At 34.5% G+C, this 19,321-nt stretch overlaps 1 protein-coding gene and 1 long non-coding RNA gene across 11 annotated transcripts in view; one reads left to right on the top strand and one right to left on the bottom strand.

The window, feature by feature from the left end:
- The window catches only part of LOC106175388 (teneurin-m), a 92,003-nt gene that overhangs the window by 29,243 nt on the left and 43,439 nt on the right, over positions 1 to 19,321 (top strand). For 8 of the 10 annotated variants that reach the window (XM_087007378.1, XM_024075216.2, XM_024075219.2 and 5 more), the window contains 4 exons: positions 1,763 to 1,918; positions 8,544 to 8,827; positions 11,214 to 11,513; positions 15,170 to 15,412. In XM_087007378.1, the coding sequence (XP_086863504.1) occupies positions 8,641 to 8,827; positions 11,214 to 11,513; positions 15,170 to 15,412 (730 nt within the window). In that variant the 5' untranslated portion in view covers positions 1,763 to 1,918; positions 8,544 to 8,640. Of the gene's footprint in view, positions 1 to 1,762; positions 1,919 to 7,370; positions 7,556 to 7,620; positions 7,639 to 8,543; positions 8,828 to 11,213; positions 11,514 to 15,169; positions 15,413 to 19,321 lie in introns of those variants that run through there. The other 2 variants (XM_087007376.1, XM_087007377.1) reach the window with 2 other exon arrangements.
- On the bottom strand, positions 5,792 to 6,912 carry LOC147762770 (uncharacterized). The gene is made up of 3 exons (XR_015333308.1): positions 6,769 to 6,912; positions 6,469 to 6,544; positions 5,792 to 6,074 (listed from the first exon to the last, which is right to left on the bottom strand). It is a non-coding gene; the product is annotated as an uncharacterized LOC147762770 (long non-coding RNA).

Genomic DNA, 19,321 nt, shown 5'->3' with positions numbered 1-19,321 from the left:
TTAGAGAGATGTAAAATGGAGGGCTTATTAACAACTCTTAAAATTAATACATATTGGGAAAACTAAACAGACTAACTTGTTCACTTATTTGAGTTGTATACAAGAAGACACAGCCATGTAAATGTTATGTAAATTGAGATAGAGACATTAGATTAATTTGAAATCATCTCATCTGGGAACTGCCATTTGATACTCTGTTAGGCTATTGATCAGTGATCCTCTCACATTGCCAGTGAATCATAAACTTTAAAACTTTTGGGAAACAAATTAAGATGTTAAAAGAATATTTTTACCTCATATAACATCACTCATTAATAAGGAAATATTTAGTGTACTGTTGAAAAGGAAGTCTATTAAAAATTAGTGCAGGACATATTTTGGGGATTTTATAGACATTTTTGTGCTGTCAAAACAATCCATAGCTGTGCACTTATTTTAAGTTTTCAGTCATAGGGGAAAGTTTAAGATGTTTTTGATTGACTCTTAAAAATTACTAAAGAATTGCAGAGGTTGTAATTTAGTGCAGTGAACCGTTGTTTTTACTGTAAACAATGATGAGGTAGAAAAGGAAGCATGTAACTGGACTGGACAGGGATTTGTACAGGAATGCAGCCATCTTTGTTTCTTTTGCTGGTAAAATAGCCAGAGGTATTTCAAAAAAAATCCCTATTCTGTTTAGTACAAGGTTCTGCATTTTTGCCAGGTTAAGATATATGATACATGGATTCAGGGTGAAAAAAAAAAATTGAAAGGAGTTTTATTTTGGGTTTTATTTGAAAGAAGTGGAAAAGTTATCCAGAAATGCAGTCAGCACTGCAAGGGGAAATTAGTTCACTTCAGCTTGTAATGCAGCTATTGAAACAGTGTATTTTAAAATAAATATGCCCCAATTTCAGTGCCACCCACATGTATGTTTTAATGTGGTGGATTATTAAAAGGGACATTTGCTTTAGCAGTCATTTTCAAAGTAATTTTTATAATGAGACTCTGAGGCACTGTACCTTTTCACCCTGAAACAAATCTCTCATATTACCAGTTAAGTAAAGCCCAAACAAATTGTAGTGTCTATGTTGAGAATTATACATGTTTACTACTGAAAATTGAACTTGTTTTCCTTTGACAGATACGTTTTCAGTTAGTGTAGAAATTGAATGGTTTTACATTTTTTTTCATTATGAATAATAATTTGACAGATACGTTTTCAGTTAGTGTAGAAATTGAAACGTTTTACATTTTTTTTCATTATGAATAATAATCTTACACATATCAGAGTATGCTTGTTTTGTTTACTACCCAAGTTTTTTTTACTAGCCAGGCCCATGTAAATTTTGTATATTATTTGGTAAATTTTCACATCAATTATAAACTTTTTTAGGTTCTACCAGAGAAAGAAATCCATCAGAATTATTTACACAATATTTTAGCAAAGAAAGAAACATTTTACTAGCCTGCTCAAACTATAGCAAAACCAGCTGCAGTACAATAATGATTTTTAATCTTGTCAAAATGGATAATATTTATAAATATTGATAACTTTTTACATGTTAAACTGCACCAAGTGTCCACCTGTGTTATCTAAGGGGGAGATTAGCACACCCCACCCCCCTCCGTGACCAATACCAGCAATAAGATTACCCAAAAGATGTATTATTTTAGGGTAAGGACAGGAGCCTGCCTCAGGTGTGGGCTAAAGCAACCATTTCAAGTGGCATTAGTCTCAAATTTCATGATTTTCATGGCTCTCCCTCTTATTTATTTTCAGAATACCCTCTGAATGAAGGGGAAGAATTGACGTTGAAGGAAATTTAGACAGCAGGAGAAAAAAAGAAGAGAAAATTTGGGTGTCAATCTGTCAACTGTCACTACATGAGAAAAAAGAACAAGATTTCTGTGGATAAAGTTGTGTAAACATTCAAAGGTAAGGTTTAGTATTAGGGCAAAATGATGGAACTTGACTTTTCACCCAATCGGGTGATGAGTATGACTGCTCTTACCACAGGCTAAAGCCATTTCCTTTTGAAATATATACTCAAAATGAACAAGTCAGACTCTTTTACAGTGCAAAATAACAACAGGATAATGCAGTAGTTAGTAAACACATTCTGATTGTGGCATTCCTTCTAGGTTTGACTAAAAGCCTTCACAAGAAGTCCAGCCAGGAAACCCAATTTTTATCTCTAAGTTTTTTAATGAAGTTGTATTAGGTTTGCTTACTCAGTCTAGCAGATCAGTCTCCCAAACAGCCCAAAGTAAACCACAGGCCGGATAGATATCCTTTCTAAAATCTTTAACTGTTTTTTTAACGGTTGTTGGTGGGAATCACGTTTCAGCATTACGGATCAGTAACAATGTTCTGGCTTTTGGAGCAACTTGCAAAATAAATTCTGACGTAACTGGACACGGCGGTCTCCTCCCATTGGTCAGAACTCCCAGTCTCGTGAGGTGTAGTGTGGCCATGATGTGCATCTCGTTCATTTTGTAGAAATTGGATAAGAATTGTGTAATGCAATATGTTTGTGAATAATTAGTGTTTTCCTGGGGGTCTTTTGATTATAAATTATTAATTAATTATAAATTGTTTTTATTTATTAATTTTTTGAGGGGAAAAGTAATTTAGAATTTAAAAAAAGCTGATCAATAAAATACCAGTAAGTATGCAATGAAATGTTTTAAGATAATGAGCAGTTTGTGATCTTCACATTGAGCTCTAGAAAAGAAAGGACCACTCATTATAACACCATTATTTTGGCACATAGTCTGCCATCTCAGAAAAGCACATACTGTATGGAAACAAACATGGCCTTATATTCCAGCAAATCTTTACGCTTATGTCGGATGTTTTGAAATGCTTCTGAAATTTGCTTTGGTTATTTACCCCATTGTTTTGGTAATATGTCTATCCAAGTTAGTGCAGCTTGACTGAAAGTCTGCATGTTTTACACACATACTAACAGTACTGCAGAATTTCTTGGCCTACTTTGAGTTTTCCCCCCAGGAATTAGAGTTTACATCTTCCAACACCAGAACACAAACCAACAACCAGTTACTAGAGGTCAGCCGGACAATGAGCTAATAAAAAGTGTGGCTTGAAAATGGAGGAATGTTTTCAGAAAAGTATAACATTTCCAGGGGTACAAATTGAGATCTGATTTCAGTTGGCAGCTTTGGCCAATTTTCTTAAAATACCATAAAATACCATGAAGGATAAAACTTTTAAAAGGCCCTAGCAATGAGATGTGACGATGCGGCTTATATGGAAACATGGCGTAATAACAAATTCCACCTGACATAACTATGTAGACAGGATGGGTTTGTGATTTTGGGCCTCATAATATCAGCTGAATTAACACTGGAGTTAAAACCTTAGTATTTATATTTCATTAAAAGGGTCCATCTTCCTGATGAAAGCCAATAGAGTGTGATACATTATCACTGCCAAATATTCTACACAATGAACAAGAGGGATTTTCTGTGTTTTTACTATTTATGAAGGTACTTGCTTTAAAATGAATTTCAGTTTCTAAATATATGATTGATATATTATTACCAATAAATTAAAAGCATGGGATTCACCTGTTTCAATAACATTGATACACCTCTGTGTGTTTTTAAAAAGTGGGAATTTATTGTGTTTGACAGAAAACCATAAGGGGCCCTAATAGAATTAGGGGTTTACTGCTAAATTGATTTTCAATTTCCCTCAGACTACTTTTTTTGGCTCCTCATATATTTTTTCTGCCCAAGAAGTATGCGTCTGACATGGTCCTGACAAGCAAACAAACAAAGGGAGAAAGTATACAAATTGATTTTAACAAATGTGCTTATCCAGCATAAAAAAATTCTTCCTTGAAATTCTTCCTCTGAATTCCTCCTGTCTTTCGTTCTTGAAGTATCCACATTACCAAGTGCTTAAATGTTGCAGTGATTTTCAAAATCTTTCATCTTTGAAGAGTATTTGTTAAGTAATTCTCCAGCCCCTGTGTTTCCCCAGTTTATTGAGAGCCAGACTTAAGTCAGTTGTGGACGTTTTCTTTCTTTCAACAGTTCAGCGTAAGTATATTTAAATGATGTTGGAATTGGTAAAATGATACATAAACTCAACTAAGGCAACCTTATTACTTTCCAGCCATCACCATTGTGAATGTTAAATTTTATTTCATGAATTGATTACAATGTTTTTTTTTCTAAGAATAAGACATCTTTGATCAAACATTTTTGAAGACTTTAAAGATTAAATATTCCATATTCAAAATTTTAACACAAACTGTCATAATAATCATGCCCTTTGATTATTTTTCAAAAGAAAATAAAACTTGTACAAATTTGATTTTAGGGTTATTGGACACACTCCATAAAATAGTAAAAATGTAAATTAATATGTTTATCAAAATGATTTAAAAGTCCTGAGGTTTGCCTTGAGGGAAGTGTTATCAGTTTAGATTGTATTGAGGTGGAAAATAAGGTCCCTAACCTGTGTACAACTGGGCAGGAGAACCTGTTAGTAGTGGTTGCCGCGGCAACATGATAGGTCTGGACGAGTGGGTTTTATGGTCTTGAAGATTAGGGCAGTTGCTGTGGTGGACCAGAGTAGAAGACTTTCTGTAATTTTAGTTTTTGCATTGAAATTTAAAGTATTTCAGCAAATTGAACCAAGGGATAAATGATTTGGTTAAAGAAATTAGTAATTTAGCTGAAACAAAAATTTTAAGGCTATTTACGATATTGAATGAGTTTGACCTCATTGACATTGAAACATGAGCACTAATAAAGAATGATCACTTGATTTACAAAATGATTTGGTTACAGAGCGGACTTAAATTTCAGTTTAAAAAACAAAATTTTGGCAAGGAACTTATGTCATGCAATTTACATGTCAAACAGCACCAAACTATATTTTACAATATCATAATTTACCAGAATAAAATGTTCTCATAAGAATTAGTGCTGTGCATTCAAGAATGACATTAAGCATTTGTTCTGGATGTTGCATGTGTCCGAAATTGAAGGTTGTAGTTTAGCTGTCCAATTACAAACCAAAATTAAGCCTGACATTGGTACCAGTTGCAGAGCCACGCAGTGTGAAAAGTGCAGCATAAAAATGCGTAGAAAGCTATGTTTTTTTATACGCGAGATAATTGACTTATAGGAGCTTAATCAAATTGCAATTGACTAATGGGGGCTTATATATTTTTTGATGAAAATTGACAGATAGGAAAAGTTGCATGCGGAAAAGAAATCAGGAAAAAGTCAAAGGTAGACATTTTGGCAGAAGGAGCCAAGCGTGCAGGTGTTTTAGACATTTTAACGAAGAGTGAAACCATTGCTTTTCCTTGTAAGTTTTCTGTGGGGATGTTTTGGCAGGTTTGTAGGTGCATTGAATATCTGAAGAGAAGAAGAAAAAGAAAACAACAGAGAAACATTATTAGAAAAAAAACAATGGGAAATGTAAATGGAAAAAAAAAATGATTGCAATGCCTGTTTCAACGCTGAATTAATAAGATTAGAATCTGAAGTTTGAATTGGGTAAATAACCAACACCAAAGAAACTGCTCAAGGTTATTTTCTATGTGTTTTTTTTTTTACTTCATCTGAATCTGATAATTTGATTCCTCAATGTTTCAGATTGCAGTAACACAAAAACTAGCTCTGGATATTTGAAGTATATTTATTGAAATTTAAAAAATATTAAAAAATAAATTTGGAAAATGCTATTTTCATAGAAATACAGAACAGTTTAAAATCTCCTGCAAATAGATTATTTATCGCTTTGAAATAAAATCACAATAATGGCTGTATTTGTTTATTATTATTGGATTAAAGCTACCAATTCAGACTTCATTATTAAGCAGTTAATGTCACTTGTTGATGGATGATACTTTGATAGACTTCCCAAAATGTGTCCAGTCTATTGTTGAAATGGTCAGTGTCCAGAGTTGTCTATTGTTGTAATGGTCAGTGTCCAGGGCTGTCCAGGGGTTCTGATTGATGACCATTGTCACTGGTTTGACCTGCAGCTTGACCTCTGGGTGGGTTGGGTCATTTGGTCAGTCAAAACATTGCTCTGTCTACACAACCTGCAGTTCCAAACATTTTTAAAAAATTCAATTACAGAAGTAATGTCAGTAGTATTTTATCAATGATTTATCATTAATATTCTATTGATGTGATTAGAAATTAACCATGAATTAACAAAATTAAAACTAAAAAGTTCAAGCTTCAGTTAAATTCTAGACTGTTTGTAATGTAGTTCAGTTACATAGGAAATATTAAAAAAGAGACTTCAGGAAGTGAACAACCACACATTTTAAAAACTGACACTAGGGCGGCTATATAAAGGAAACTAGCCCATGGTGGATATCTGGTTATGATTTAAACCCCATTTCTTCTTGGATGCTGTTCTTCATGTCAAATGGATCAGAAAATTGTTCTGATCAGAGATTGTGTAGAAAATGTAGACAGGAGACTCACCAGTTGTTAGTTTTTATTTTCAATCCTTTGTTTTGTCATGGTTGTTGATGCAAAAAAAGAGCACAAGGATTCACATCTGAAGAATAGCAGTTTATATATATATAAACTCTTTTCATAATTTTTTTGTTATATTAATACAGGTTTGTTCGAAGATGATTAATTTTGCCGTGGAGATTCCTAAGTCCATTAAAAAAACATCGAATTTTTAAATTGGTGGCATTCAGAATTATTAGTCATCAGAGTGATTTAGGAGAGAAGTAAACCTGACACCATTTAAGCCATAATCTTATCCAGATTTACCAGTGATTGGTTCATTTGGAGTAAGGCAGGGTAACGGGCTTGTTTTTCTGTTCGTTTTCTCCTACTGAATCATCAGGTGTATTATTGGTCATTACAGGTGTATCAGTTGACCATTAATAGCCCCTGAGGTCAGGTGGGCGAACCTAGGACATGTTAAGGAAAGCAAAAAGTTAATGAGTTGGTGTATGAAATTAGAACCTATTCTGTTGTTTTTTATGAGGAAATTATAAGGGAAATGCCTTAAATAGCAACATATACGGTAACAGTTTGAGTACAGAATTAAACATCTTTTTGGCACAGTCATGATTCATGAAAAAATATATAATATTTGGAGATTAATATTAATTTGGTCTTTTATTTTACTACTGACCACAGTTTTTCACTTTGAATTTATGAACAAAACTACCTGCAACAACAAGTAAATTTCCCTGAGTGTCCATCCACACCACTGCTAGTGTTACAATAGTAACCCCAGTATTTGTCTTATCATCCACCAACATCAAGATAACACCAAGTGGTCATTACACGTCTAACAGAGGAATATTAAAGACATCTGATAAGCTGAATGTTCATTTAGTTTAAGACAGATGTAGTGGCAGCTCCTTGAGATTAATATTCAAGCTCAGATAGCAAACTTTACTATGCTGAAGGTACCATAAACATTGTAGTGGCTGAGAAGTCCCATGGATTTAGTGCTCTGTTTTAGAGCAGTGATGGAAATAGTGTCTTTATTTAGTTGTTATAAGCCATATTGAACACATTGGGGAGAAATGCCCATATCTATGTAGTAAGTACAGAGGTTATGATGCCAATAGCAATCTCTTTTACTTGTAACTTGTTAGGAGAAAACTGAGAGAGATAACTGCACAGGTATGTTTTATAAAGATTTTATTTAAGAAGATGGAACAAAAGTTGCTTTTGCAAATCTGATTTAAATTATCTTGACAGAAAAATCAGTCTAAGTGAATATTATTTTAGATGCAAAAATTAATTTTTGATGTTTTATAAGGTATGCATATTTTTGTGGTTGAATTGTTTTTCCTGTATTTAGTGGCACAGACTCTTCTGAAATTCTCTGAAATGTGGAAATGGTTAATATCTGAGTTTTAAAAAAATCTGTTTTGTTTGGACTTAAACTTTTGTGATAAAGGTGGCTGGTCAATAATGAAAGATTTAGAAATGTCCAGAACACTGATATGGTGATGGTGATATGGTTTGAAAGGGTCTTTGTTCCAGTGGTGGCGTCCAACTTTTTGGCTGCAACAAAAGCTCCAGTTGTCACAGTCAATTGAAAAGCAAGCACATACTGCACTGACACTACATTTCTCAAAATTTGGCAGATCCGTTTCAAAAAGTACATAAAAAGTTCTGCTGGTGTAATTTTGATTTGCTTTGTTCTAAGAGGTTGTCATATTATCTTGCTGGCTACTGTAAAAAATCTGCAAAAGTGTCATATCTATATGCCAAGATTGATAGAGAAAAATGAACAACAACCGTATGAAAATAAATGAAATTTTATCAAGGTGTAGTTCGGTCAGCAATCAATTGATTTTGGAATTGATGTTTCAGTCGGTATTTTTTGATGTGTTTATTTTCAAAAGGCTTCTCATTAAATGGGGCCCATAATTGAGCGTTAAATGGTAAACGCGAGTCCGTGAGTTACTCAAGATGAATGATAGCATTGCACACATTTTTAACCGATTGCGCGGTTGCTAGGTCCCTCCACACCCCGCGCCGCACATTCATCAGGTCACGTGCTCTGTTTACTGTTTCAGAGATCCCACCACCCAGGTCGGCATGACTGACTTGACGCCTTCTACACCACAGAGGCTACTGAGCATTATGAAGAAATAGAAAACTTCTCTAGAAAACATGGCTGCCAATAATGATCGGCCTCGTCCAGTACCGAGGAGCCGTTCTCAACAGGACACAAGGCGAGGATCTCTCAGCTCGTCTGAGGGAGAAGTGGACAATGGATACAGGGGAAGTCAGTATCAAGCGAGGGATCCGTTAGGACATCCTAACAACTTGAATGATCTGAATGCGCCAGGAAACTTAGGTAAATAACAATGTTTTGTGGAGACTTAATATTAAGTTTTATTTTAAACAGCACACAAGGTTGTTTTAAAAGCAGAATTAAAAGCTGTCAACTGGTTTGTGTGATGTTTGTTTTGAGAGTGCTGTCTTATATAATGTTTTGATATCATATATTTTTTTGTCTTTCCACACACTAGTGTTATGTCCATAACTTGAATTCCCTAAAATTGTCCTCTCAGGAAAATATTTGATTGAAAGGAACTGAAAGGACCAGACATCAGTATCTATAAGAGCATAATTTGATTCAGAATTTGCTTAATTGTCCCCAAGTGATTTCTTAATTCAGCAATTTTCTCTAGGAATAAGATCTCGTTGAATACGATGAGCAATTACAATGTCATTTTCCAGTGATTTGTGATGATCTCTGTTGCATCAGAAATAGATTTAGAGTAGAAGAAGCAACAAAATAATATTTCAGTCACTAGTGATAAAAGGTGGAAGATTTATAAGAAACTGTTGATTTGACAACAGCAAGATATTATAAAGCAGTTCTATTTATTTGGATGCGATTGATTTAAATTTTGATATCATTGGCAGAAAAGGGGGCTGGATTCCTCTGGGATTGATAAATAGGACAGATAGACATTATTTAGAGATAAATATTTCATAAGTGTGATAACAGTTATCAAGGTTTTATTGGAAATAAACATTTTGGTTCACCAAGTATGAACCAAATCTCTTTTTCCAATATGGCGGAAGAAGGGTTTTGGTTTGTAGGCAATAAGCAAGGTGATGTATGAGAAATTCACTTGTCTTAATCTGCTCATAAACACAACTGAGCATAGAGGAAGGTGCCTACGGGCCCACTTAGACACAGCTTTGTACAAACTGTGTGTAGTTTATGGAAAGGGCACGTCACATAAACTTTCCAAACCGACCTTCTAGAGTTGAAATCAGAGAAGTTCTGTGTTTGCAGACATTAAAAGGATATTGCTCTTTTTTTGTGAGAGTCTGTGGTGGGTATGGTGAAATTGGTAGATGTATGTGCATAAATTCTAATATTTCCTTTTCATCTTGTCAGACATATTTAGAAAATCCATTTAAAAAATCACTTGTTACTTCAAATATACAATGATTTTCTTTTGTGCAAGTCAGACATTTGCATGATATCTGGTATAAAGAAGAATATGAAATATATTTTGTTTGTAATCTGTTAATTCTCCTGGGGCCGCAGCAATTGTCCGAAGGTTCAATAGTAGGCAGGTCTATTGGTCTGAATGTTCACTATAGAACCCTCAGACCACCAAATCCTTCATTAAAAAACTGGTGAAAATGTTGATTTTTTGGACCACGAGAGGTCCCTATTTTCCCATATAGTATACTCCATAGTATATGGTCAGTCTTGACCTTTGGCCATATAATCTGACTCTCATCTAACATCATGCTGAAAGATGTCAGCCTGCAGATTTGTACTTAATTACAAACATTACAGAAGGGAGTAAGGTAAGCCTATGATAACAAGGTGCTCAGTGGAAACCTTATATGCTAAATTATCCTATAACTTGTAGCAGCAAGGCTATCTGTGCTTCATAATATGGAGCCTAATAGAAATAGATAATGATTCAGTATTAAGGTAGATTATACTTAAGTCTTAGTGATCATGAAGTGACTTTATGTCAAACAGTGCAGAAGCATATTGCAAATGAAAAGATTTTGTGATGTTTTCAACTTATTAAAAATTGATGGAAAGCAAAATGATGCTAAAGAATGTAAAAATTGATAATGCAAAAAAGCAAAATATTTTCCTGATAATAAACAAAAGAAACTGAAAACTTAATTATTTTGCTTTTACAACTTCTCCCCAAAGAAATATAATTTGATGAAAAACCCAAGGGACATTCTGTCTCATTCCCAACAGACTCTACAGCAGTTGTTTTTATTTCAACAGTAGCAGAACTTCAAATAATATGGGAGCAATTAACGTCTTTTTTGTTAAAACACCATAAATTGTCTTAAAAGGGATGGTTGATAACAGGCTTATTGGCAATTGACCGTTTATCACTCACCAGGCTACAGTCAGGTTGGATGTCAAGTGCTGACACCTGGTAGTGGATTTATGTTCCTAGCAGGTGCTGACATCTAGTGGAGTGTACTGTTTATACTCGCACAGTTTGAGACTGAATTTTTCTGGACAAAATATCCAGGTCATTCTGTCAAAATTTCCTTTCAGTATTTAAAATGCTTAAAGGAATATTAATCTTATCTTATAAGAAGTTCATAGGGTATGAATCACTTTGGACAATAAACTATTAATTAATGAGTTATTGCTTAACAGTTAATTGTCCAAAGTTAATATTCACAAATTTTTATTTTAGTCACTTTCATTTGATTTTATTCTTCTGCTTCAGTTCTCACACAAGAAGAAAGTGCCATATCGCCAATAGACTCTTATGATCAGAATCGTTTATATAGCTACGATGTTAGCGGATCAGAGGGAGACGCAGAATCTGACACTGAACGAGATCCAGTAAGATCTCCAAAACATTATAACTATGATAAAAGGGAGAGACGAAGGAAGAAAAACTCCCATAATTCCCTGTCATCTGAGGAGAATGCACATCGTTCACAGAGACACTTACCACATGTGACTATAAATCCTTGTACAGGCTATGAAGAGCAACATTATGAAGAACCATGGACTTCCAACAGTGAGTGGTGTTTTTTTTTAACTTACCTGAAAACAGTCGTAAAACATGGTCTGGTATTGTGTATGGTATTGAGGTTTTATCAAAACTAAGGATTTGATATTTTTATGAAACTGTCTGACAGTTAATGATAAATTTTTGCTCTTGAGGTAAAAAAAATGGCTAAATCAGAATTATACACATAATATTATGCAGCTAACATTCTTAAGATATTTTACATATGTGCAATGTTAACAGAAGACAGACTGTAAATTGCTTTATGTGGAAATCTGACATGAAACAAAAGCCAAAGAAAGAGATTCATTCCTAGCGATTAGAGGTACCTTGAACCTGCAAACGGTGATATTGATAACCAGAAATGTGCAGAGTTCTCCTAACACAATTGTACATCTCACCTACCACAACCCCCCAACACTGGGTATAGCAAATTTACATTGGACGCTTATAAAAAATATTGACTAGTGATTTTGAAGTATAGTACTTGAGTAGTAAATTAAACTACTTCATCTTCACTGAAGATAAAATAATATTTTAATGAGATATTATCTTCCTGAACTATTCTATCTCTACGTTCATGTACCTTTAAAGAGGGACCAAACTTTACATCTGTTGAAAACCTTACAACATCCTCTCTTAAGTGGTTCTTGTATCCCTATTTACAAATATGCCTATGTGATTGATATCATTCAGTTTCCTTGACAACGGTCTGAAATGTGAAGTATTTTTTTATTTCATGGACCAAATTTGGGGTTCCCTTGGGGGTCATTACATTGGACACTTGATGTATAGGTAGAAAGTACTATTAGGTTGTTACCATAATATCAGATGTTTTCCAATGAATAATGAATTTTTGATGAAACCATGTGGTGGTTTTACTATGGAGTGTATGGCCATTGATTTTGCTTCAGTTTCTGAATGCATGTAAATAATGAAGCTAAATGTGAAAATTACTGGAACAAAGCAAAGTGATTCTGAATCACTCTTGTGATAATAGATGAAAAAGTGAATGTCAATATTTTTGACAGAATAACAAGATTCAAGAAAACTGGTTTGCTAATATTTTTTACAATTATGACAAGTATTGTGATCTATCATGAGGGTTTTGTGATATTGCTGTCCAATTCAAGCCTCATTTCTGTAGCGATTTATGCTATTTATGTCCACAGGTTTTATTCTGGGAATACGTTTAAACTCATATGGACTTCAACATTACACACAAACACCTCCAATGCATGTAGACATGCACACACACACACACACACACACCAACACACTCACACAGGTACGGTAATTCTCCAATCTATACGAACGCCGCAATAATTACGAACGGAACGTTTTTTCTCTGAATCTGAATTTTTTGTCTCCGTTCTGTACGATCAATCGCTTAACTCACCTTGGGCACAATTTAAATTTTCCGAACGCAAGAAAGTGTACCCAATTGAAACTCGCCCCATGATTCGTCAGAGCGAGTTTTCAGACCACCGTTCTAAACAAAGGAACTGCCACTTGACAGGAGAGATTGTTATCATGTATTTGTGCTGTTTTTGAATGAGACGATAGAAGGACTCAATCTGCCCGCCGGCAGCTGCAGGCCAGTTTTAAAACCCTATTGTTATTTAGAAATTATTGAAAGCATCAGAACACATAAATTACTTACTGTTTATTATCATTTCTTAACTTCTGTCGGCCGACTGGATCATCAACATCCACCATCGGTGTTTCACCGATATCTGGTTTCCAGTAAAATCTATAAACGTGAAACCCACGCACAACAGAAGAGTATGAGAAATCTATAGTCAATGATCAAGTTTTTCATTTGTTTTTGGTAGTCATTAGGAAATTAAATTTTTTAAGAGGAGTTCTGTCTTGTATTGTATTTATTTTTCTAATTTGAGTTGTGATAAAGTTCATGCTTTTTTGTTTGTTTGTTTTTCCTTGTGAAAGACCTTGTCTCATGAACAACTATTAGGTAAACCTTACTGATATTGGTGATTGTGAAAAATAAAGGTGCCGAATGACTTTATACAAATTTGCCTGCAGTTTTCTGTATTTTTTCTAATTAAGTTTACATTGATTGCATGCAAATTAATATGCTGTAAAAGACTTTCATAAATAGACATGAATTGAGCTGATGTTATTTTTTATATCAAGTATAATCTCTATTAACGTCAGTGATATCTACTGTGAGGAGTTTCAAGTATTTTGTTTTGGCGGAAGAAATTTATGCAGGCCTAATGGGGGGGGGGGGGGGACATTATTAATATTGCAAATTTTCTATATGTGAAATCATATTAAAAGTAAACACGCAAATTACCTGAAATATATAACTACTGTATAAGTAAAATATGTTTCACTTTGTTTTTGTAAGTTGACCATATATATATATATTTTATAGCTGTTTGCAAGTTGTCTACTTTTAGAAGGAAACATTTTTCTGGTATCAAACATTGATTATTGCCATTTTATGTTAGAGCAATTTGAAAGAAAGATGCTGATGAATGTCTTGCCTTATTGCACATTAGTGTAAGGAAGGAAATATGTGCCACACTATTCAGTATAACTTGATGGCACTTATGATGTCAACATTGCATTAGATGGCTTCAAATGAGTTTTTGTGAGGCAGTATTTTAGTCGTGTCCTCAGGAGAGCACTGTATTTAGACAAAAAGGCACCTGCATCTTGAAACCTTCATTAACTAACAATCTTCACTGTCACAACGCCCGTCCCAATCTGAATTTTTTATGTCCAATAAAGAGGATGTTTTTGCCTTTGTTGGTTTGTTATTTTGCAGTCTAACTTTTATGTTATGGAAGAATTTTCTTTTTATGCCTACTAAAACTTTTTTATTAAAGATCTGAAACTGTTTTTACTGAAACTCTCTGAACCTACTGAAACATTTTTGAACCAGATGAAACCTTTCTGAACCCAGCTTCATTATTGCCTCTATCAGTTATTCATGGCTATTGATCCCGCCAAAGAGGAGATTGCTTGAAAAAACTAATAAAGGTCTGGCAGGAAGTGTGTATGTGGTACCTGTAGATATAGTATGGAAAAAAAGGGGAAGTGAAATGAAGTAGTGTTTTATAAAGTAATAAGAATGTTTTTGAAGTCAGCTACACTACATCAGAATTGCTTGGGTTTGTTACTGATAGCTTTCTTTTCATCAGTTGACCAGGCTTAGGTCCTGCAAGAGATCTCTCACGAAGTTTCATGTTAAATTCCATTGTTAAACCTTTGTGTATCAGCTCGACTTCAAAAATACTGGAACAACTGTAATAGGTTTTAGTTAATATACAGCATTAGATAACAGTATGTGCCAGATGGTTATAATGAGGCAATAATAGAAAAGAGATTAACCAGTCTCTATAAAATATCCATGGTAAGGTCTGGTCACCCAACCTTATTCCCTTTTTTTGCTAAGATTCTGAAATGTGAATTGTAACAGAAGGTAATCATAGCAGCTTGAATTTTATGCAAATCCACAAAGGATTGACAATGATGCTATCAAATATGATCCAAATGTCACTAACAGATATCTGTAATTACACTAACATTACTTAATTACATTGTTTAAAATGCCAACCCACTGGGATTGATGGATGATAATTTCCTTTTTGGATTGTGTATTGTTTTATTGCATCTTTTTTTATCTCATTTAGTAATTGACTTCACGGAGGCTCCAACATTGCCAAGACTTCCGCCAATTCCGCCACCTCCGCCACCGCCATTAGACGAATCAGTTCCCATTGGTTTTAACAGACCTCGGAGTCGGCACCAGTATACAGAAATAGACCCTCGTCCGCCTTCAGGGCTTTATGGGGGAAGTGACCCAAGGAGTAGCGCGAGTGACGCCACCTATTATTTGGTGCAGACGACACGAGGAAGTGCCCTTATGCCACCAAGTAAGATTTTGTTTGTTTGTTTGTTGGTTGGTTTGTTTGTTTTTATAAATTGTTTTCTGATAAACCATTTTGTAAGTGACTCTTCAAAAATTCTTGGTTTTATAATATTTCATTATTAATGCTAGATGAGATGTAAAACCTTTGATGTGTGGCTTGTATGAAATTTTTATCAAGTTTCCTTATCTTACCTAATTCCTCTATCCCATTCAATATTTACACATATAATTAGTGCAGATGATGGATGCATGTTTTGTATTGAAAATGTTTTCATCTCAATAAACACAACAGTGTAAAATATGTTGAAGGTGCACATAAGAACAAGAAGGAAAGGTATGCAGTAATTTGTCTGGAGGGCACTGGATTGGCCAGGGTGTAATACCTGTAGTTAACAGGTGCCTGTTAGGATCAACTTAGCTTTATTTAATGAACTGAAAAGTCAGGAAGGTTGTTCTAAGTATAGTTGGTCTGGGTCCATGCTAGATTAAGTTGTTCACATACATGTTAAGGATGGAGAGCAGGTATGGAAATGGAACAGCATTGAAAAGAAGAAGAACTACTAATTCTTCAAAAGACCAAAACCACAAACTTATGGACTTAAATCAAGCATAAGGTATTGATAAAAGGGTTTCACTTTTGTAAAATGTGCCTATGTGGTAGTTTCTTAGTTAAGATGCCAGATAGAATTTTGAGAAGTTTCATTGTTACAGAATGGGCATATATGGAATGGTATTTAGGTATTTAGATTATAAGTTGGAGAGGATTGATCAGAAATTTATTATTCTGTGCTCTAGAGGATTGTTGGATTTGGGTTAGTAGGTACTCTTTCTGTGAAATAGCGCGGAACTCATGGGATTTATTTTGGTTAAAAAACATTCATTTCCCCTCAAGAGGCCTGTGCCTTGAACTGTCCAGTCAATTGATTGTATGAATTTTTCATGTGCAAATATCTGATAACACTTTCATTTTTAATGCAGTTTTGTGATTACTAAGTGCTGAAAATGTTCCATGTATGAGTGGCTTTTCTTCTGTTTCTCTTTCTTAGTTATCAATGAAGAATATATTTGATTATTCCAAAATTATGGACTAAGAGCCTTTATGTCGGTATGTGTGCCTCTTTTTGTGTGAATGCATGTGAGTGTGTGTGTTGTATCATTTATGTGAAAATTCAGCCAGGATAGTAGACAAATAAGAAATATGCCAAGAAGTGCTTACACAGAGTAAAAAAAATTAACAGTACCTACATTACCTACAATACCATCTTGCAACAACTTCTATTCAGCCCAAGAAGACGGGGACATTTCATTGAGAAATTGCATGACACACTTTTGATTGCCTCGTGTAGTGGAATATGCCAGTGATTGTAAATTACGCTGTTGGTAAAATTGAAGGTTTGGTTGAGGAAAAAGGCTCTGTAATAGTACTGCTAGTATTTCTTGTGGCAATATTAGAAAGAAATATGATTGATGCTGTCTATTTAGAAAGTAATGATTTTTGGCCATTAAAGGAAAGCCTTTTTCCTTAGGAAATTAACCTTCAGTTTACAGTCTTGGGATTAGCACAATGATATGCATAGCCAGGGCCTTGTGAAAAGTGAATGTGTTGTGCATATGGATTGTGCTTCACAACCTAACACAATCTATAGGACAACTAACACAATTGTATAACATAAATTGCCCATGTCTTGTACCTGGTTGTAAGTATTGTTGCCAGAAGAAGGCATTAATAAATGCTATTGATAAGGCAAGGCCATACACTAAAAAGATTATACAAGGATTTCTTTTTTATATTTGATGAAATAATAAAAAAAAAATCCCAAATAGTTTTACACATGATTCTTATTGTCTTGTTACTTAGTCATCAAGTCAAAAAAAAAAAAAAAAAAAAAAAAGAGAAAAGATCCAATGTCAAAAATTAGTAAGTATGATATTTTAGGTATATCTGGATTTGGTTGAAGTTGAAAAAGTAGGTAAAATGAAAAAATATTTAAATTTATACCTTAATATAATGAAATCTTCCATATTAAAAGCTTGGAGCAAAAATGCAACTCATCTATGAAGAAGAAAAGAAAAGTAATTTCTGCTCTCATTGTTTATAATACCTACAGGTGAATAGCAGTACTCAGGGAGTGTCCTTATCGTTAAAGATCAGTCTGAGCTGACAGTTGGGATATTGACAGTACATTACCTTAATAAACCCAATCATCTCCACATAGCAGACTAATAGAGGTAGTCTCTGCTACATGCTGAAAAGCCTTCTTAAGTTAATCCCGTGATCAGCCATTTAATAACAACTGGAGGAGATAATATGGCGGAGGTCCCTTATTGATTCCAGTGGGGAGAAAGTGTCCAGTTTAATTGAGTGCAAAACAGAAATAGAGGGGTATTTATCTGGTGCCCAGACATCTCGTAGATTGGGGTTGACTTGCTCAGCCATTGTGTGTGGGAATGGCAGATAATGTGGTGTCCAGCAATGGCGGCTAATTCAGACATATTTAGAACGTCAGATTATGGTAGTAGTTTCAGATTATGGCTTGTTGCAGGGAAATTTCTGGGTTGGTCATAAAATGGTGGCTTATTTCCTTGGCACCTTGTCAGGATAACACATCAGAGGTAGAATATGACACGAGACCATTATGTTTCTGGAAAACTTTTAAAGATGATAGAAAGAAGGATTTAAAGTACATGTCCTGGTCTTCATACTGTGACAGTTGATACCTAGCTGTCACAGTCAAAATTAAATTTGTAATAGAATAGGTTAAAGAGACTGAACCAAATGTATGTTTTACTATGGATTACTGTGCAATGTTTAGGGCCCCCTGGGGATATCAAAGACACCCTGGGGCTAAGGGCCAATCACACCATGTGGCTGAGGCAGTCTCTTTTGTGGGGGAACAAAACCCGTTTCATGCACATTCAAATATATCCGTACACATTATGCAATTATGAAATTGTACCTTGATATATTGTAGCTATTTTGATGCACTGGAAGCAGATGGTTGACTTGACCATAGACAAGAACACACATCTATTTGTGAAGATTTCAGGTTTGTTTCATATTTGAAAAGGTATTCTTTCATTGGAGACATATGTGTTATGTGTAGAACTGATGACCCTGTGGTGAAAATTGTATGAAGTGTTGTCAATATTGGGTAATTTTATTTTATCAGTATTGTCAATTATTTCGGAAGGATTCAATTAACTTAGGTCAATATTCTGAATAATATGAAGATGCAGTTGAAATGAAATCCATAAATGAATGTCTGTAAAGCTTTGATTTGTTATTCTGAAAGAAATGAAAAGTCCAATATTCATCCAAGTAAAGTAAAGGTGGATTAAGCACGCTTTTGGCTTTATTATGAACACGTCTTCTAAACTTTTGTTCAAGCATATCATTGGTTTGGGAAACATTATTAAGATGGTGGAAATGCCTTTTAGTTTTCAGTGATGACCATGGCAAATTATACAAAATTTGACAAAGTGATAAAGTGGAAAGACATGTCCACTGTGGATGGTCAAGTGAAACCTTAGTGACCAATCTGTTGCAGCTGTCACGTTCACTTCACAAGGGAGTTTCAGTCCCTTTTCATCAGTGAAATTGTTTTCAATCTGTCTGTTTGTATTGGAAGATTTAACACTTCCAAATTGAAGAATTTCCTATTGTTGGATCACATACTGTAGGATACAGTGACTTAGTCTGTCTGGCAATGTTGACGATGTTGGTGGTCAAATAATGGACACTGAGAAGATTTGAGAAGTGTTAACAGCATGGCATGTCATAGGGGAAATTGGTCATTTCTCTGTCATTCAGTTGCTCTGGGTCTTATTTGAAAAGACCACAAGTCAACATAAGTACAGCATGTGCTACATGTAATAATATCACTAAATTCACTTAAGATATGAAACCTTTCTC

The sequence above is a fragment of the Lingula anatina genome, chromosome 3 (assembly GCF_051362555.1).
Source record: "Lingula anatina isolate TDL-2025a chromosome 3, LinAna3.0, whole genome shotgun sequence".
NCBI classification, from domain to species: Eukaryota; Metazoa; Brachiopoda; class Lingulata; order Lingulida; family Lingulidae; genus Lingula; species Lingula anatina.
This window is presented reverse-complemented; position numbering and strand designations above follow the sequence as displayed.